We start from the raw sequence: 20000 nt of genomic DNA, 5'->3' as shown, positions 1-20000 counted from the left end.
TGGCATCGGTTGTAGTGGCATCAGTTGTGGTGGCATCGGTTGTAGTGGCATCAGTTGTAGTGGCAACGGTTGTAGTGGCATCAGTTGTACTGGCATCAGTTGTGGTTGCATCAGTTATAGTGGCATCGGTTGTAGTGGCATCGGTTGTAGTGGCATCGGTTGTAGTGGCATCGGTTGTAGTGGCATCTGTTGTAGTGGCATCGGTTGTAGTGACATCGGTTGTAGTGGTATCAATTGTAGTGACATAAGTTGTGGTGGCATCGGTTGTAGTGGCATCAGTTGTGGTGGCATCGGTTGTAGTGACATCAGTTGTAGTGGCATCAGTTGTAGTGGCATCGGTTGTAGTGGCATCGGTTGTGGTGACATCAGTTGTAGTGACATCAGTTGTGATGGCATCAGTTGTGGTGACATCCGTTGCAGTGGCATCAGTTGTGGTGACATCAGTTGTAGAGGCATCAGTTGTAGTGGCATCAGTTGTAGTAGCATCGGTTGTGGTGACATCAGTTGTAGTGGCATCGGTTGTAGTGACATCCGATGTAGTAACATCAGTTGTAGTTGCATCGGTTGTAGTGGCATCAGTTGTAGTGGCATCGGTTGTGGTGGTATCGGTTGTAGTGACATCAGTTGTAGTGACATCAGTTGTGGTGGCATCGGTTGTAGTGGCATCAGTTGTGGTGGCATCGGTTGTAGTGGCATCAGTTGTAGTGGCATCGGTTGTAGTGGTATCAGTTGTGGTGGCATCGGTTGTAGTGGCATCAGTTGTAGTGGCATCGGTTGTAGTGGCATCAGTTGTGGCATCGGTTGTAGTGGCATCGGTTGTAGTGGCATCAGTTGTAGTGACATCCGTTGTAGTGGCATCAGTTGTGGTGGCATCGGTTGTAGTGACATCAGTTGTAGTGGCATCGGTTGTAGTGGCATCGGTTGTGGTGACATCAGTTGTAGTGACATCAGTTGTGGTGGCATCGGTTGTAGTGGCATCGGTTGTGGTGACATCAGTTGTAGTGGCATCAGTTGTGGTGGCATCGGTTGTGGTGACATCCGTTGTAGTGGCATCGGTTGTAGTGTCATCGGTTGTGATGACATTGGTTGTAGTGGCGTCGGTTGTGGTGACATCCGTTGTAGTGGCATCGGTTGTAGTGACATACGTTGTAGTGGCATCGGTTGTGGTGGCATCGGTTGTAGTGGCATCGGTTGTAGTGACATTAGTTGTAGTGGCATCGGTTGTGGTGGCATCGGTTGTAGTGACATCGGTTGTAGTGACATCAGTTGTAGTGGCAACAGTTGTAGTGGCACCAGTTGTAGTGGCACCGGTTGTAGTAGCATCAGTAGTAGTGACATCAGTTGTAGTGGCATCGGTTGTAGTGGCATCAGTTGTGGTGACATCCGTTGTGGTGGCATCGGTTGTAGTGGAATCGGTTGTAGTGACATCAGTTGTTGTGGCATCGGTTGTGGTGGGATCGGTTGTGGTGACATAAGTTGTGGTGACATCTGTCGTGGTGGCATCAGTTGTAGTGGCATCGGTTGTAGTGGCATCAGTTGTGGTGGGATCGGTTGTGGTGACATAAGTTTTGGTGACATCGGTCGTGGTGGCATCGGTTGTAGTGGCATCGGGTGTAGTGACATCAGTTGTAGTGGCATCAGTTGTGGTGGGATCGGTTGTGGTGACATCAATTGTGGTGACATCGGTCGTGGTGGCATCGGTTGTAGTGGCATCAGTTGTGGTGACATCCGTTGTAGTGGCATCAGTTGTGGTGCGATCGGTTGTGGTGGCATCGGTTGTAGTGACATCAGTTGTAGTGACATCAGTTGTGACATCGGTTGTGGCGGCATCGGTTGTAATGACATCAGTTGTGGTGGCATCGGTTGTAGTGTCATCGGTTGTGGTGCCATCGGTTGTAGTGGCATCAGTTGCAGTGGCATCGGTTGTAGTGGCATCGGTTGTAGTGACATCAGTTGTGGTGACATTAGTTGTAGTGGCGTCGGTTGTAGTGGCATCGGTTGTGGTGACATCCGTTGTAGTGGCATTGGTTGTAGTGACATCCGTTGTAGTGGCATCGGTTGTGGTGGCATCGGTTGTAGTGGCATCGGTTGTAGTGGCATCGGTTGTAGTGACATCAGTTGTAGTGGCATCATTTGTAGTGGCATCGGCTTTAGTAGCATCAGTTGTAGTGGCACTAGTTGTGGTGGCATCAGTTATAGTGGCATCAGTTGTGGTGACATCCGTTGCAGTGGCATAGGTTGTAGTGACTTCAGTTGTAGTGGCATTGGTTGTGGTGGGATCGGTTGTGGTGACATCAGTTGTGGTGGCATCGGTTGTGGTGGCATCGGTTGTAGTGGCATCGGTTGTAGTGACATCAGTTGTAGTGAAATCAGTTGTAGTGACATCAGTTGTGGTGGCATCGGTTTTGGTGGCATCGGTTGTAGTGACATCAGTTGTGGTGGCATCGGTTGTAGTAGCATCGGTTGTAGTGGCATCGGTTGTGGTGGCATCAGTTGGAGTGGCATCGGTTGTAGTGACATCGGTTGTGGTGGTATCGGTTGTAGTGGCATCGGTTGTGGTGTCATCGGTTGTAGTGACATCAGTTGTGGTGGTATCGGTTGTAGTGGCATCGGTTGTGGTGTCATCGGTTGTAGTGGCATCAGTTGTAGTGGCATCCGTTGTAATGGCATCAGTTGTGGTGGCATCGGTTGTGGTGACATTGGTTGTAGTGACATCGGCTGATGTGGCATGGGTTGATGTGGCATCGGTTGTTGTGACATCGGTTGTGGTGGCATCGGTTGTAGTGGCATCGGTTGTAGTGGCATCAGTTGTAGAGGGATCAGTTGTGGTGTCATCGGTTGTTGTGGCATCAGTTGTGGTTGCATCGGTTGTAGTGGCATCAGTTGTAGTTGCATCAGTTGTGGTGGCATCGGTTGTAGTGGCATTAGTTGTAGTGGCATCGATTGTGGTGGCATCGGTTGTTATGGCATCAGTTGTAGTGGCATCAATTCTGGTGGCATCGGTTGTAGTGGCATCGGTTGTGGTGGCATCGGTTGTAGTGGCATCGGTTGTAGTGGCATCAGTTGTGGTGGAATCAGTTGTAGTGGCATCAGTTGTGGTGGCATCGGTTGTAGTGGCATCAGTTGTATTGGCATCAGTTGTGGTAGCATCGGTTGTAGTGGCATCGGTTGTGGTGGCATCGGTTGTAGTGGCATCAGTTGTGGTGGGACCAGTTGTGGTGGCATCGGTTGTAGTGGCATCAGTTGTGGTGGCATCGGTTGCAGTGGCATCAGCTGTAGTGGCATAGGTTGTAGTGGCATCGGTTGTAGTGGCATCAGTTGTAGTAGCACCAGTTGTGGTGGCATCGGTTGTAGTGGCATCAGTTGTGGTGGCATCGGTTGTAGTGGCATCGGTTGTGGTAGCATCAGTTGTAGTGGCATCGATTGTGGGTGCATCAGCTGTAGTGGCATCGGTTGTAGTGGCATCAGTTGTAGTGGCATCGGTTGTACTGGTTGCTGACTCGGCAGCGACCGCCCTCCGAACTCTCCTTCGGCCGGTGCTGTCGATGGTGCCGAGTCTGTCGCTGGCCTCGTCCAGGGCCGCTTTCAGAGCCCCCAGGGAAGGGTCGATGGTTGCGAGCTCTAGAAGCCTTGCAGTTACGTTGAAGGCAATAGTGGTGGTAGGTATGGTTGTAGTTGTGATGGCCGTAGTTGTTGTATCAGGAGTCGTTGTTGTATCTGCAGTCGTTGTTGTATCTGCAGTAGTTGTATCTTCAGTGGTTGTATCTGCAGTCGTAGTATCTACAGTAGTTGTACCTGCAGTGGTTGTATCTGCAGTTGTTGTATCTGCAGTCGTTGTATCTGTAGTTGTTGTAACTGCAATCGTTGTTGTATCTGCAGTAGTCGTATCTACAGTAGTCGTATCTGCTGTGGTTGTTGTATCTGCAGTCGTTGTAATATCTACAGTGGTTGTATCTGCAGTGGTTGTTGTATCTACAGTAGTCGTATCTGCTGTGGTTGTTGTATCTGCAGTAGTCGTATCTGCTGTGGTTGTTGAATCTGCAGTCGTTGTAATATCTACAGTGGTTGTATCTGCAGTGGTTGTTGTATCTACAGTAGTCGTATCTGCAGTGGTTGTTGTATCTACAGTAGTCGTATCTGCAGTGGTTGTTGTATCTGCAGTAGTCGTATCTGCAGTGGTTGTTGTATCTGCAGTAGTCGTATCTGCTGTGGTTGTTGTATCTGCAGTAGTCGTATCTGCAGTGGTTGTTGTATCTGCAGTGGTTGTATCTACAGTAGTCGTATCTGCTGTGGTTGTTGTATCTGCAGTAGTCGTATCTGCAGTGGTTGTATCTGCAGTAGTCGTATCTGCTGTGGTTGTTGTATCTGCAGTAGTCGTATCTGCAGTGGTTGTTTTATCTGCAGTAGTCGTATCTGCAATGGTTGTTGTATCTACAGTAGTCGTATCTGCTGTGGTTGTTGTATCTGCAGTAGTCGTATATGCAGTGGTTGTTGTATCTGCAGTGGTTGTATCTACAGTAGTCGTATCTGCAGTGGTTGTTGTATCTGCAGTAGTCGTATCTGCAGTGGTTGTATCTGCAGTAGTCGTATCTGCTGTGGTTGTTGTATCTGCAGTAGTCGTATCTGCAGTGGTTGTTGTATCTGCAGTAGTTGTATCTACAGTAGTCGTATCTGCAGTGGTTGTTGTATCTGCAGTAGTCGTATCTGCAGTGGTTGTATCTGCAGTAGTCGTATCTGCAGTGGTTGTTGTATCTACAGTAGTCGTATCTGCAGTGGTAGTTGTATCTGCAGTAGTTGTATCTGCAATGGTTGTAGTATCTGCAGTAGTCGTATCTGCAGTGGTTGTTGTATCTACAATAGTCGTATCTGCAGTGGTTGTTGTATCTGCAGTAGTCGTATCTGTAGTGGTTGTTGTATCTGCAGTGGTTGTTGTATCTACAGTAGTCGTATCTGCAGTGGTTGTTGTATCTGCAGTCATTGTAATATCTACAGTGGTTGTATATGCAGTGGTTATTGTATCTACAGTAGTCGTATCTGCTGTGGTTGTATATGCAGCAGTCGTATCTGCAGTGGTTGTTATATCTGCAGTAGTTGTATCTGCAGTGGTTGTTGTATCTGCAGTAATCGTATCTGCAGTGGTTGTTGTATCTGCAGTAGTTGTATCTGCAGTGGTTGTTGTATCTGCAGTAATCGTATCTGCAGTGGTTGTTGTATCTACAGTAGTCGTATCTGCAGTGGTTGTTGTATCTGCAGTAGTCGTATCTGCAGTAGTCGTATCTGCAGTGGATGTTGTATCTGCATTAGTCGTATCTGCAGTGGTTGTTGTATCTGCAGTAGTCGTATCTACAGTGGTTGTTGTATCTGCAGTGGTTGTTGTATCTGCAGTAGTTGTATCTGCAGTGGTTGTTGTATCTATTGTAGTCGTATCTGCCGTGGTTGTTGTATCTGCAGTAGTCGTATCTGTAGTGGTTGATGTATCTGCAGTGGTTGTTGTATCTGCAGTAGTCGTATCTGCAGTGGTTGTTGTATCTACAGTAGTTGTATCTGCAGTGGTTGTTGTATCTGCAGTAGTCGTATCTGCAGTGGTTGTTGTATCTGCAGTAGTCGTAACTGCAGTGGTTGTTGTATCTACAGTAGTCGTATCTGCAGTGGTTGTTGTATCTGCAGTAGTCGTATCTGCAGTGGATGTTGTATCTGCAGTAGTTGAATCTGCAGTGGTTGTTGTATCTGCAGTTGTTGTTGTATCTGCAGTAGTCGTATCTGCAGTGGTTGTTCTATCTGCAGTAGTCGTATCTGCAGTGGTTGTTGTATCTGCAGTTGTTGTTGTATCTGCAGTAGTCGTATCTGCAGTGGTTGTTGTATCTAATGTAGTCATATCTGCAGTGGTTGTTGTATCTGCAGTAGTCGTATCTGCATTGGTTGTTGTATCTGCAGTAGTCGTATCTGCAGTGGTGGTTGTATCTACAGTAGTCGTATCTGTAGTGGTTGTTGTATCTGCAGTAGTCGTATCTGCAATGGTTGTTGTATCTACAGTAGTCATATCTGCAGTGGTTGTTGTATCTGCAGTAGTCGTATCTGCAATGGTTGTTGTATCTACAGTAGTCATATCTGCAGTGGTTGTTGTATCTGCAGTAGTCGTATCTGCAGTGGTTGTTGTATCTACAGTAGTCGTATCTGCAGTGGTTGTTGTATCTGCAGTAGTCGTATCTGCAGTGGTTGTTGTATCTGCAGTAGTCGTATCTGCAGTGGTTGTTGTATCTACAGTAGTCGTATCTGCAGTGGTTGTTGTATCTACAGTAGTCGTATCTGCAGTGGTTGTTGTATCTACAGTAGTCGTATCTGCAGTGGTTGTTGTATCTGCAGTAGTCGTATCTGCAGTGGTTGTTGTATCTGCAGTAGTCGTATCTGCAGTGGTTGTTGTATCTGCAGTAGTTGTATCTGCAGTGGTTGTTGTATCTGCAGTAGTAGTATCTATAGTGGTTGTTGTATCTGCAGTGGTTGTATCTGCAGTAGTCGTATCTGCTGTGGTTGTTGTATCTGCAGTAGTCGTATCTGCAGTGGTTGTTGTATCTGCAGTAGTCGTATCTGCAGTGGTTGTTGTATCTGCAGTAGTCGTATCTGCAGTGGTTGTTGTATCTGCAGTAGTCGTATCTGCAGTGGTTGTTGTATCTGCAGTGGTTGTTGTATCTACAGTAGTCGTATCTGCTGTGGTTGTTGTATCTACAGTAGTCGTATCTGCAGTGGTTGTTGTATCTGCAGTAGTCGTATCTACAGTGGTTGTTGTATCTGCAGTAGTCGTATATGCAGTGGTTGTTGTATCTGTTGTAGTTGTATCTGCAGTGGTTGTTGTATCTGCAGTAGTTGTATCTGCAGTGGTTGTTGTATCTGCAGTAGTCGTATCTGCAGTGGTTGTTGTATCTGCAGTAGTCGTATCTGCTGTGGTTGTTGTATCTGCAGTAGTCGTATCTGCAGTGGTTGTTGTATCTGCAGTAGTCGTATCTGCAGTGGTTGTTGTATCTACAGTAGTCGTATCTGCAGTGGTTGTTGTATCTGCAGTAGTCGTATCTGCAGTGGTTGTTGTATCTGCAGTTGTCGTATCTGCAGTGGTTGTTGTATCTACAGTAGTCGAGTCTGCAGTGGTTGTTGTATCTCCAGTGGTTGTTGCATCTACAGTAGTCGTATCTGCAGTGGTTGTTGTATCTGCAGAAGTTGTATCTGCAGTAGTTGTATCTGCAGTGGTTGTTGTATCTGCAGTAGTCGTATCTGCAGTGGTTGTTGTATCTACAGTAGTTGTATCTGCAGTGGTTGTTGTATCTGCAGTAGTCGTATCTGCTGTGGTTGTTATATCTGCAGTAGTCGTATCAGCAGTGGTTGTTGTATCGGCAGTAGTCGTACCTGCAGTGGTTGTATCTGCAGTAGTCGTATCTGCAGTGGTTGTTGTATCTACAGTAGTCATACCTGCTGTGGTTGTTGTATCTGCAGTAGTTGTATCTGCAGTGGTTGTTGTATCTGTAGTGGTTGTTGTATCTGCAGTAGTCGTATCTGCAGCGGTTGTTGTATCTACAGTAGTCGAGTCTGCAGTGGTTGTTGTATCTACAGTGATTGTTGCATCTACAGTAGTCGTATCTGCAGTGGTTGTTGTATCTGCAGAAGTTGTTTCTGCAGTAGTTGTATCTGCAGTTGTTGTTGTATCTGCAGTAGTCGTGTCTGCAGTGGTTGTTGTATCTACAGTAGTTGTATCTGCAGTGGTTGTTGTATCTGCAGTAGTCGTATCTGCTGTGGTTGTTATATCTGCAGTAGTTGTATCAGCAGTGGTTGTTGTATCGGCAGTAGTCGTACCTGCAGTGGTTGTATCTGCATTAGTCGTATCTGCAGTGGTTGTTATATCTGCAGTAGTCGTATCTGCTGTGGTTGTTGTATCTCCAGTAGTCGTATCTGCAGTGGTTGTTGTATCTGTAGTGGTTGTTGTATCTGCAGTAGTCGTATCTGCAGTGGTTGTTGTATCTGTAGTAGTCGTATCTGCAGTGGTTGTTGTATCTGCAGTAGTCGTATCTGCAGTGGTTGTTGTATCTACAGTAGTCGTATCTGCAGTGGTTGTTGTATCTGCAGTAGTCGTATCTGCAGTGGTTGTTGTATCTGCAGTAGTCGTATCTGCAGTGGTTGTTGTATCTGCAGTAGTCGTATCTGCAGTGGTTGTTGTATCTGCAGTAGTCGTATCTACTGTGGTTGTTGTATCTGCAGTAGTCGTATCTGCAGTGGTTGTTGTATCTGCAGTAGTCGTATCTGCAGTGGTTGTTGTATCTGTAGTAGTCGTATCTGCAGTGGTTGTTGTATCTGCAGTAGTCGTATCTGCAGTGGTTGTTGTATCTGTAGTAGTCGTATCTGCAGTGGTTGTTGTATCTGCAGTAGTCGTATCTGCAGTGGTTGTTGTATCTGCAGTAGTCGTATCTGCTGTGGTTGTTGTATCTGCAGTAGTCGTATCTGCAGTGGTTGTTGTATCTGCAGTAGTCGTATCTGCAGTGGTTGTTGTATCTGTAGTAGTCGTATCTGCAGTGGTTGTTGTATCTGCAGTAGTCCTATCTGCAGTGGTTGTTGTATCTGCAGTTGTCGTATCTGCAGTGGTTGTTGTATCTACAGTAGTCGAGTCTGCAGTGGTTGTTGTATCTACAGTGGTTGTTGCATCTACAGTAGTCGTATCTGCAGTGGTTGTTGTATCTGCAGAAGTTGTATCTTCAGTAGTTGTATCTGCAGTGGTTGTTGTATCTGCAGTAGTCGTATCTGCAGTGGTTGTTGTATCTACAGTAGTTGTATCTGCAGTGGTTGTTGTATCTGCAGTAGTCGTATCTGCTGTGGTTGTTATATCTGCAGTAGTCGTATCAGGAGTGGTTGTTGTATCGGCAGTAGTCGTACCTGCAGTGGTTGTATCTGCAGTAGTCGTATCTGCAGTGGTTGTTGTATCTGCAGTAGTCATATCTGCAGTGGTTGTTGTATCTACAGTAGTCATACCTGCTGTGGTTGTTGTATCTGCATTAGTCGTATCTGCAGTGGTTGTTGTATCTGCAGTAGTCGTATCTGCAGTGGTTTTTATATCTGCAGTAGTCGTATCTGCAGTGGTTGTTGTATCTACAGTAGTTGTATCTGCTGTGGTTGTTGTATCTGCAGTGGTTGTTGTATCTGCAGTAGTCGTATCTGCAGTGGTTGTTGTATCTACAGTAGTCGTATCCGCAGTGGTTGTTGTATCTGCAGTAGTCGTATCTGCAGTGGTTGTTGTATCTGCAGTAGTCGTATCTGCAGTGGTTGTTGTATCTGCAGTAGTTGTATCTGCTGTGGTTGTTGTATCTGCAGTAGTCGTATCTGCAGTGGTTGTTGTATCTACAGTAGTCGTATCTGCAGTGGTTGTTGTATCTGCAGTAGTTGTATCTGCAGTGGTTGTTGTATCTACAGTAGTCGTATCTGCAGTGGTTGTTGTATCTGCACTAGTCGCATCTGCAGTAGTCGTATCTGCAGTGGTTGTTGTATCTGCAGTAGTCGTATCTGCAGTGGTTGTTGTATCTACAGTAGTCGTATCCGCAGTGGTTGTTGTATCTGCAGTAGTCGTATCTGCAGTTGTTGTTGTATCTGCAGTAGTCGTATCTGCAGTGGTTGTTGTATCTGCAGTAGTCCTATCTGCAGTGGTTGTTGTATCTACAGTAGTCGTATCTGCAGTGGTTGTTGTATCTGCAGTAGTCCTATCTGCAGTGGTTGTTGTATCTACAGTAGTCGTATCTGCAGTGGTTGTTGTATCTGCACTAGTCGCATCTGCAGTAGTCGTATCTGCAGTGGTTGTTGTATCTGCAGTAGTCCTATCTGCAGTGGTTGTTGTATCTACAGTAGTCGTATCTGCAGTGGTTGTTGTATCTACAGTAGTCGCATCTGCAGTAGTCGTATCTGCAGTGGTTGGTGTATCTGCAGTGGTTGTTGTATCTGCAGTAGTTGTATCTGCAGTGGTTGTTGTATCTACAGTAGTCGTATCTGCTGTGGTTGTTGTATCTGCAGTAGTCGTATCTGTAGTGGTTGATGTATCATCAGTGGCTGTTGTATCTGCAGTAGTCGTATCTGCAGTGGTTGTTGTATCTACAGTAATTGTATCTGCTGTGGTTGTTGTATCTACAGTAGTTGTATCTGCAGTGGTTGTTGTATCTGCAGTAGTTGTATCTGCAGTGGTTGTTGTATCTGCAGTGGTTGTTGTATCTACAGTAGTCGTATCTGCAGTGGATGTTGTATCTGCAGTAGTTGTATCTGCAGTTATATCTGCAGTGGTTGTTGTATCTGCAGTGGTTGTTGTATCTGCAGTAGTCGTATCTGCAGTGGTTGTTGTATCTACAGTAGTCGTATCCGCAGTGGTTGTTGTATCTGCAGTAGTCGTATCTGCAGTGGTTGTTGTATCTGCAGTAGTCGTATCTGCAGTGGTTGTTGTATCTGCAGTAGTCGTATCTGCAGTGGTTGTTGTATCTGCAGTAGTCATATCTGCAGTGGTTGTTGTATCTACAGTAGTCGTATCTGCAGTGGTTGTTGTATCTACAGTAGTCGTATCTGCAGTGGTTGCTGTATCTGCAGTAGTCGTATCTGCTTTGGTTGTTGTATCTGCAGTAGTCGTATCTGCAGTGGTTGTTGTATCTGCAGTAGTTGTAACTGCAGTGGTTGTTGTATCTACAGTAGTCGTATCTGCAGTGGTTGTTGTATCTGCAGTAGTCGTATCTGCAGTGGTTTTTGTATCTACAGTAGTCGTAACTGCAGTGGTTGTTGTATCTGCAGTAGTCGTATCTGCAGTGGTTGTTGTATCTGCAGTAGTTGTAACTGCAGTGGTTGTTGTATCTACAGTAGTCGTATCTGCAGTGGTTGTTGTATCTGCAGTAGTCGTATCTGCAGTGGTTGTTGTATCTACAGTAGTCGTAACTGCAGTGGTTGTTGTATCTGCAGTGGTTGCATCTGCAGTAGTCGTATCTGTAGTGGTTGTTGTATCTGCAGTAGTCGTATCTGCCATGGTTGTTGTATCTGCAGTAGTTGAATCTGCAGTAGTTGTATCCGCAGTAGTCGTATCTGCCATGGTTGTTGTATCTGCAGTAGTTGTATCTGCAGTAGTTGTATCTGCAGTAGTTGTATCTGCAGTAGTTGTATCTGCAGTAGTTGTATCTGCAGTGGTTGTTGTATCTCCAGTGGTTGTTGTATCTACAGTAGTCGTATCTGCAGTGGTTGTTGTATCTACAATAGTCATATCTGCAGTGGTTGTTGTATCTAAAGTAGTCGTATCTGCAGTGGTTGTTGTATCTACAGTAGTCGTATCTGCTGTGGTTGTTGTATCTACAGTAGTCGTATCTGCAGTGGTTGTTGTATCTGCAGTGGTTGTATCTGCAGTAGTCGTATCTGTAGTGGTTGTTGTATCTAAAGTAGTCGTATCTGCAGTGGTTGTTGTATCTACAGTAGTCGTATCTGCAGTGGTTGTTGTATCTACAGTAGTCGTATCTGCAGTGGTTGTTGTATTTACAGTAGTCGTATCTGCTGTGGTTGTTGTATCTGCAGTGGTTGTATCTGCAGTAGTCGTATCTGTAGTGGTTGTTGTATCTGCAATAGTCGTATCTGCAGTGTATGTTGTATCTGCAGTAGTCGTATCTGCAGTGGTTGTTGTATCTAAAGTAGTCGTATCTGCAGTGGTTGTTGTATCTACAGTAGTCGTATCTGCAGTGGTTGTTGTATCTACAGTAGTCGTATCTGCTGTGGTTGTTGTATCTGCAGTGGTTGTATCTGCAGTAGTCGTATCTGTAGTGGTTGTTGTATCTGCAATAGTCGTATCTGCAGTGTATGTTGTATCTGCAGTAGTTGAATCTGCAGTGGTTGTTGTATCTGCAGTAGTCGTATCTGCCATGGTTGTTGTATCTGCAGTAGTTGTATCTGCAGTAGTTGTATCTGCAGTGGTTGTTGTATCTGCAGTGGTTGTTGTATCTACAGTAGTCGTATCTACAGTGGTTGTTGTATCTCCAGTAGTCGTATCTGCAGTGGTTGTTGTATCTGCAGTGGTTGTTGTATCTACAGTAGTCGTATCTGCAGTGGTTGTTGTATCTGTAGTAGTAGTATCTGCAGTGGATGTTGTATCTGCAGTAGTTGAATCTGCAGTGTTTTTTGTATCTGCAGTAGTCATATCTGCAGTGGTTATTTTATCTGCAGTAGTTGTATCTGCAGTAATTGTATTTGCAGTAGTTGTATCTGCAGTGGTTGTTGTATCTGCAGTGGTTGTTGTATCTTCAGTAGTCGTATCTGCAGTGCTTGTTGTATCTACAGTAGTCGTATCTGCAGTGGTTGTTGTATTTGCAGTAGTCGTATCTGCAGTGGTTGTTGTATCTGCAGTAGTCATATCTGCAGTGGTTGTTGTATCTACAGTAGTCGTATCTGCAGTGGTTGTTGTATCTGCAGTAGTCGTATCTGCAGTGGTTGTTGTATCTACAGTAGTCGTATCTGCAGTGGTTGTTGTATCTGCAGTAGTCGTATCTGCAGTGGTTGTTGTATCTGCAGTAGTCGTATCTGCAGTGGTTGTTGTATCTGCAGTGGTTGTTGTATCTGCAGTAGTCGTATCTGCAGTGGTTGTTGTATCTGCAGTAGTCGTATCTGCAGTGGTTGTTGTATCTGCAGTAGTCGTATCTGCAGTTGTTGTTGTATCTGCAGTAGTCGTATCTGCAGTGGTTGTTGTATCTGCAGTAGTCGTATCTGCAGTGGTTGTTGTATCTGCAGTAGTTGTATCTGCAGTGGTTGTTGTATCTGCAGTAGTCATATCTGTAGTGGTTGTTGTATCTGCAGTAGTCGCATCTGCAGTGGTTGTTGTATCTGCAGTAGTCGTATCTGCAGTGGTTGTTGTATCTGCAGTAGTCGTATCTGCAGTGGTTGTTGTATCTGCAGTGGTTTTATCTGCATTGGTTGTTGTATCTGCAGTAGTCGTATCTGCAGTGGTTGTTGTATCTGCAGTAGTCGTATCTGCAGTGGTTGTTGTATCTGCAGTAGTCGTATCTGCAGTGGTTGTTGTATCTGCAGTAGTCGTATCTGCAGTGGTTGTTGTATCTGCAGTAGTCGTATCTGCTGTGGTTGTTGTATCTGCAGTAGTCGTATCTGCAGTGGTTGTTGTATCTGCAGTAGTCGTATCTGCAGTGGTTGTTGTATCTACAGTAGTCGTATCTGCAGTGGTTGTTGTATCTGCAGTAGTCGTATCTGCAGTGGTTGTTGTATCTGCAGTAGTCGTATCTGCAGTGGTTGTTGTATCTGCAGTAGTCGTATCTGCAGTGGTTGTTGTATCTGCAGTGGTTGTATCTGCAGTAGTCGTATCTGTAGTGGTTGTTGTATCTGCAGTAGTCGTATCTGCAGTGGATGTTGTATCTGCAGTAGTTGAATCTGCATTGGTTGTTGTATCTGCAATAGTCGTATCTGCAGTGGTTATTGTATCTGCAGTAGTCGTATCTGCTGTGGTTGTTGTATCTGCAGTAGTTGTATCTGCAGTAGTTGTATCTGCAGTAGTTGTATCTGCAGTAGTTGTATCTGTAGTGGTTGTTGTATCTGCAGTGGTTGTTGTCTCTACAGTAGTCGTATCTGCAGTGGTTGTTGTATCTACAGTAGTCGTATCTGCAGTGGTTGTTGTATCTACAGTAGTCGTATCTGCAGTGGCTGTTGTATCTGCAGTTGGTGTTGTATCTACAGTAGTCGTATCTGCTGTGGTTGTTGTATCTGCAGTAGTAATATCTGCAATGGATGTTGTATCTGCAGTAGTTGAATCTGCAGTGGTTGGTGTATCTGCAGTAGTCGTATCTGCAGTGGTTGTTGTATCTGCAGTAGTCGTATCTGCAGTGGTTGTTTTATCTGCAGTAGTTGTATCTGCAGTAGTTGTATCTGCAGTAGTTGTATCTGCAGTGGTTGTTGTATCTGCAGTGGTTGTTGTATCTGCAGTAGTCGTATCTGCAGTGGTTGTTGTATCTGCAGTAGTTGTATCTGCAGTGGTTGTTGTATCTACAGTAGTCGTATCTATAGTGGTTGTTGTATCTGCAGTAGTCGTATCTGCTGTGGTTGTTGTATCTGCAGTAGTCGTATCTGCTGTGGTTGTTGTATCTGCAGTAGTCGTATCTGCTGTGGTTGTTGTATCTGTAGTAGTCGTATCTGCAGTGGTTGTTGTATAAGCAGTGGTTGTATCTGCAGTAGTCGTATCTGCTCTGGTTGTTGTATCTGCAGTAGTCGTATCTGCAGTAGTCGTATCTGCAGTGGTTGTTGTATCTGCAGTAGTCGTATCTGCAGTGGTTGTTTTATCTGTAGTAGTCGTATCTGCTGTGGTTGTTGTATCTGCAGTAGTCGTATCTGCAGTGGTTGTTGTATCTGCAATAGTCGTATCTGCTGTGGTTGTTGTATCTGCAGTAGTCGTATCTGCAGTGGTTGTTGTATCTGCAGTAGTCGTATCTGCTGTTGTTGTTGTATCTGCAGTAGTCGTATCTGCAGTGGTTGTTGTATCTATAGTAGTCATATCTGCAGTGGTTGTTGTATCTGCAGTAGTCGTATCTGCTGTGGTTGTTGTATCTGCAGTAGTTGTATTTGCTGTGGTTGTTGTATCTGCAGTAGTCGTATCTCCAGTGGTTGTTGTATCTGCAGTGGTTGTTGTATCTACAGTAGTCGTATCTGCAGTGGTTGTTGTATCTGCAGTGGTTGTTGTATCTGCAGTAGTCGTATCTGCAGTGGTTGTTGTATCTGCAGTAGTCGTATCTGCAGTGGTTGTTGTATCTGCAGTAGTCGTATCTGCAGTGGTTGTTGTATCTGCAGTAGTCGTATCTGCAGTGGTTGTTGTATCTGCAGTAGTCATATCTGCAGTGGTTGTTGTATCTGCAGTGGTTGTATCTGTAGTGGTTGTTGTATCTACAGTAGTCGTATCTGCAGTGGTTGTTGCATCTGCAGTAGTCGTATCTGCAGTGGTTGTTGTATCTACAGTAGTCGTATCTGCAGTGGTTGTTGTATCTGCAGTGGTCATATATGCAGTGGTTGTCGTATCTGCATTAGTCGTATATGCAGTGGTTATTGCATCTACAGTAGTCGTATCTGCTGTGGTTGTTGTATCTGCAGTAGTCGTATCTGCAGTGGTTGTTGTATCTGCAGTAGTCGTATCTGCAGTCGTTGTTGTATCTACAGTAGTCATATCTATAGTAGTAGTATCTGCAGTGGTTGTATCTGCAGTAGTCGTATCTGCAGTGGTTGTTGTATCTGCAGTCGTTGTATCTGCATTTGTTGTATCTGCAGTCGTTGTTGTATCTGCATTAGTTGTATCTACAGTAGTAGTATCTGCAATAGTCGTATCTGCAGTCGTTGTATCTGCAGTAGATGTATTAGCAGTCGTTGTTGTATCTGCCATTGTTGTAACAGTAATCGTTGTTGTATCTGCAGTGGTATCTGCCGTAGTTGTATCTGCTGTTGTTGTAACAGCAGTCGTTGTTGTATCTGCAGTAGTATCTGCTGTAGTTTTATCTGCAGTTGTTGTAGCAGCAGTTGTTGTATCTGCAGTAGTATCTGCTGTAGTTGTAGCAGCATTGGATGTTGTATCTGCAGTAGTCATTGCATCTGCAATAGTTGTTGTATCTGCAATAGTTGATGTATCTGCAGCCACTGTATCTGCGATAGTTGTAGTTGGAGTAGCTATATCTGCTATTGTCGTTTCTCCAGGGCTGGTTAGCGGTTGCGGTCCAAGGATGGTTAGCGGTTGTGGTCCAAGGATGGTTAGCGGGTGCGGTCCGAGGATGGTTAGCGGTTGCGGTCCAGGGCTGGTTAGCGGTTGCGGTCCAGGGCTGGTTTGTGGTTGCGGTCCAGGGCTGGTTTGTGGCTGCGGTCCAGGGCTAGTTTGTGGTTGCGGTCCAGGACTTGTTTGCGGTTGCGGTCCAGGGCTGGTTAGCGGTTGCGGTCCAGGGCTGGTTAGCGGTTGCGGTCCAGGGCTGGTTTGTGGCTGCGGTCCAGGGCTGGTTTGTGGCTGCGGTCCAGGGCTGGTTAGCGGTTGCGGTCCAGGGCTGGTTTGTGGCTGCGGTCCAGGGCTAGTTTGTGGTTGCGGTCCAGGGCTGGTTAGCGGTTGCGGTCCAGGGCTGGTTAGCGGTTGCGGTCCAGGGCTGGTTAGCGGTTGCGGTCCAGGGCTGGTTAGCGGTTGCGGTCCAGGGCTAGTTTGCGGTTGCGGTCCAGGGCTACTTTGTGGCTGCGGTCCAGGGCTAGTTTGTGGTTGCGGTCCAGGGCTGGTTAGCGGTTGCGGTCCAGGGCTGGTTAGCGGTTGCGGTCCAGGGCTGGTTTGTGGCTGCGGTCCAGGGCTAGTTTGTGGCTGCGGTCCAGGGCTAGTTTGTGGTTGCAGTCCAGGGCTGGTTAGCGGTTGCGGTGCAGGGCTGGTTAGCGGTTGCGGTCCAGGGCTAGTTTGCGGTTGCGGTCCAGGGCTACTTTGTGGCTGCGGTCCAGGGCTAGTTTGTGGTTGCGGTCCAGGACTTGTTTGCGGTTGCGGTCCAGGGCTGGTTTGTGGTTGCGGTCCAGGGCTGGTTAGCGGTTGCGGTCCAGTGCTGGTTAGCGGTTGCGGTCCAGGGCTGGTTAGCGGTTGCGATCCAGGGCTGGTTAGCGGTTGCGGTCCAGGGCTGGATAGCGGTTGCGGTCCAGGGCTGGTTAGCGGTTGCGGTCCAGGGCTGGTTAGCGGTTGCGGTCCAGGGCTGGTTAGCGGTTGCGGTCCAAGGCTGGTGAACGGTTGCGGTCCAGGGCTGGTTAGCGATTGCGGTCCAAGGCTGGTGAACGGTTGCGGTCCAGGGCTGGTTAGCGGTTGCGGTCCAGGGCTGGTTAGCGATTGCGGTCCAAGGCTGGTGAACGGTTGCGGTCCAGGGCTGGTTAGCGATTGCGGTCCAAGGCTGGTGAACGGTTGCGGTCCAGGGCTACTTTGTGGTTGCGGTCCAGGGCTGGTTAGTGGTTGCGGTCCAGGGCTGGTTAGCGGTTGCGGTCCAGGGCTGGTTAGCGGTTGCGGTCCAGGGCTGGTTAGCGGTTGCGGTCCAGGGCTGGTTAGCGGTTGCGGTCCAAGGCTGGTGAACGGTTGCGGTCCAGGGCTGGTTAGCGATTGCGGTCCAAGGCTGGTGAACGGTTGCGGTCCAGGGCTGGTTAGCGTTTGCGGTCCAAGGCTGGTTAGCGGTTGCGGTCCAGGGCTGGTTAGCGATTGCGGTCCAAGGCTGGTGAACGGTTGCGGTCCAGGGCTGGTTAGCGGTTGCGGTCCAGGGCTACTTTGTGGTTGCGGTCCAGGGCTGGTTAGTGGTTGCGGTCCAGGGCTGGTTAGCGGTTGCGGTCCAGGGCTGGTTAGCGGTTGCGGTCCAGGGCTGGTTAGCGGTTGCGGTCCAGGGCTGGTTAGCGATTGCGGTCCAAGGCTGGTGAACGGTTGCGGTCCAGGGCTGGTTAGCGGTTGCGGTCCAGGGCTGGTTAGCGGTTGCGGTCCAGGGCTGGTTAGTGTTTGCGGTCCAGGGCTGGTTAGCGGTTGCGGTCCAGGGCTGGTTAGCGGTTGCGGTCCAGGGCTGGTTAGCGGTTGCGGTCCAAGGCTGGTGAACGGTTGCGGTCCAGGACTGGTTAGCGGTTGCGGTCCAGGGTTGGTTTGTGGTTGCGGTCCAGGGCTGGTTTGTGGCTGCGGTCCAGGGCTGGTTTGTGGCTGCGGTCCAGGGCTGGTTTGTGGCTGCGGTCCAGGGCTGGTTAGCGGTTGCGGTCCAGGGCTAGTTTGTGGCTGCGGTCCAGGGCTGGTTAGCGGTTGCGGTCCAGGGCTGGTTAGCGGTTGCGGTCCAGGGCTGGTTAGCGGTTGCGGTCCAGGGCTGGTTTGTGGCTGCGGTCCAGGGCTGGTTAGCGGTTGCGGTCCAGGGCTAGTTTGTGGCTGCGGTCCAGGGCTGGTTAGCGGTTGCGGTCCAGGGCTTGTTAGCGGTTGCGGTCCAGGTCTAGTTTGTGGTTGCGGTCCAGGGCTGGTTAACGGTTGCGGTCCAGGGCTGGTTAGCGGTTGCGGTCCAAGGCTGGTTTGTGGCTGCGGTCCAGGGCTGGTTTGCGGCGCAGGGCTAGTTTGCGGTTGCGGTCCGGGAGAGGTCTGTGGTTGCGGTCCAATCGTGGTACCTGGGTCCTTTTTGACTGGTAAAAGAGCCTAGAATTAGTAACTCCACACGTAACCAAATATTAGTATAGAAATCACCTAATAATCATCCTCTTTGGGGCAGTTTCATTGATGTCCTTGCTATCAGTATTACTCCCATGATTCAGAATCTTATTACCATCATCATAATTATCGCTAGTATTCTCATCATGAGAGTCATGGTGATGACGATGAAGACGGCGATGCTTACGATGGTAATGATGGTGACGAATGATTATCAAATCAATGTAACATCAAAATCGTCGTAAATTGATTGTTATTACTATCATAATCAAATATATTTTCAAAATGAAAATACGCTACTGCGAAGCGAATTGTGCCTTTGTCTGTTCTAATGTTCCTATTTATGACAGTTCTAGCAGTTCATACAGCTGATGGGTGGTGTATTCATGAATCATTTCACCTATAAACTAATTTTGATTCCTAATTTTGTTCATACCATTATCATTAGTAGCATTATTGACATATCACTGGAACATTTTGTCATTAAATAATCGCGACGATAATCATACTGACATAAATTAACAGTAAAATAGATAGTACACTTCGTATTTGTATATATGTATGCTTAAAGCCATTCATTATCATGTAGACTTTCGAGTACTTGTGTATCTGTGCTTTACGCAATTTTCTTTCACTTACCTAGACAGCAGACTTTGGGTTCCTTGCATGGCTTCTTCACCTTGACGATTCTACCGTTGCACTCTCCTTCCTTCTTACACTTCCCTCCTCGGTCGCGACAGGTGCGGATTAAGCAGCATTCCTTACCAGCTTTGCACTTCTTGCTGGGGTTTAACACTTTGCTTTGACATGTGTCTTCCTTTTTACACTGTCCACTTAGTGATTTACAAGTTGTTCCCTTTTCACAACAGACCTTACCACTCTTGCACGATACAGAGGGAGTAAGTATATCCCCGTCGCATTTGGCTTCCTCTCGACATGTACCTCCCAGATCTTTGCATTTGCTTTTTCCTTTTTCACAACAGACCTTACCATTCTTGCACGGTACAGAGGGAGTAAGTATATCCCCGTCGCATTTGGCTTCCTCTCGACATGTACCTCCCAGATCTTTGCATTTGCTTTTTCCTTTTTCACAACAGACCTTACCATTCTTGCACGGTACAGAGGGAGTAAGTATATCCCCGTCGCATTTGGCTTCCTCTCGACATGTACCTCCCAGATCTTTGCATTTGCTTTTTCCTTTTTCACAACAGACCCTACCATCCTTGCATGGTATAGAGGGAGTGAGTACGTCCCCGGTGCATTTGGCTTCCTCTCGACATGTACCTCCCAGATCTTTGCATTTGCTTTTTCCTTTTTCACAACAGACCTTACCATTCTTGCACGGTATAGAGGGAGTAAGTATATCCCCGTCGCATTTGGCTTCCTCTCGACATGTACCTCCCAGATCTTTGCATTTGCTTTTTCCTTTTTCACAACAGACCCTACCATCCTTGCATGGTATAGAGGGAGTGAGTACGTCCCCGGTGCATTTGGCTTCCTCTCGACATGTACCTCCTAGATCTTTGCATTTGTTTTTTCCTTTATTACAACAGACCTTACCATCCTTGCATGGTATAGAGGGAGTAAATATTTGCCCTTTACATTTGGCTTCCTTTCGACATCTACCTCCCAGATCTTTGCATTTATCATTTCCTTTATTACAACAGACCTTACCATCCTTGCATGGTATAGAGGGAGTAAATATTTGTCCTGTGCATTTGGCTTCCTTTCGACATCTGCCTCCCAGATCTTTGCATTTATTATTTCCCTTTTTGCAACAAATCTTTCCATCTTTGCATGGCTTGTTGGGCTTTAAGACTTC

General features: G+C 46.9%; 3 protein-coding genes across 3 annotated transcripts in view; all 3 read right to left on the bottom strand.

The window, feature by feature from the left end:
• The window catches only part of LOC113829468 (mucin-22-like), an 8193-nt gene extending 737 nt beyond the window's left edge, over positions 1–7456 (bottom strand). The window contains exons 1-10 of the mRNA XM_070143275.1: positions 7396–7456; positions 7121–7230; positions 6395–6456; positions 5798–5943; positions 5219–5544; positions 5024–5064; positions 4757–4866; positions 3211–4104; positions 1294–2247; positions 1–186 (exon numbers count right to left, since the gene is read on the bottom strand). The exon at positions 1–186 is cut by the window's left edge and continues 737 nt beyond it. Of these exons, the coding sequence (XP_069999376.1) occupies positions 1–186; positions 1294–2247; positions 3211–4104; positions 4757–4866; positions 5024–5064; positions 5219–5544; positions 5798–5943; positions 6395–6456; positions 7121–7230; positions 7396–7456 (2890 nt within the window). The remainder of the gene's footprint in view (positions 187–1293; positions 2248–3210; positions 4105–4756; positions 4867–5023; positions 5065–5218; positions 5545–5797; positions 5944–6394; positions 6457–7120; positions 7231–7395) is intronic.
• A 155-nt stretch (positions 7457–7611) lies between these two features.
• Positions 7612–8971, bottom strand: LOC138867451 (uncharacterized). The gene is made up of 3 exons (XM_070143274.1): positions 8636–8971; positions 7840–7869; positions 7612–7707 (listed from the first exon to the last, which is right to left on the bottom strand). Exons 1-3 carry the CDS (start codon positions 8969–8971, stop codon positions 7612–7614), a joined length of 462 nt encoding a protein of 153 aa, XP_069999375.1.
• A 3215-nt stretch (positions 8972–12186) lies between these two features.
• The window catches only part of LOC138867450 (uncharacterized), a 9789-nt gene continuing 1975 nt past the window's right edge, over positions 12187–20000 (bottom strand). Inside the window, exons 2-11 of the mRNA XM_070143273.1 lie at positions 18818–19996; positions 18019–18153; positions 16425–16553; positions 16185–16265; positions 15825–15929; positions 14984–15660; positions 13715–13875; positions 13337–13482; positions 12728–13002; positions 12187–12258 (exon numbers count right to left, since the gene is read on the bottom strand). Coding sequence (XP_069999374.1) covers positions 12187–12258; positions 12728–13002; positions 13337–13482; positions 13715–13875; positions 14984–15660; positions 15825–15929; positions 16185–16265; positions 16425–16553; positions 18019–18153; positions 18818–19996 — 2960 coding nt within the window. The remainder of the gene's footprint in view (positions 12259–12727; positions 13003–13336; positions 13483–13714; positions 13876–14983; positions 15661–15824; positions 15930–16184; positions 16266–16424; positions 16554–18018; positions 18154–18817; positions 19997–20000) is intronic.

Source organism: Penaeus vannamei, chromosome 30, assembly GCF_042767895.1.
Source record: "Penaeus vannamei isolate JL-2024 chromosome 30, ASM4276789v1, whole genome shotgun sequence".
In the NCBI taxonomy this organism is placed as follows: Eukaryota; Metazoa; Arthropoda; class Malacostraca; order Decapoda; family Penaeidae; genus Penaeus; species Penaeus vannamei.
This window is presented reverse-complemented; position numbering and strand designations above follow the sequence as displayed.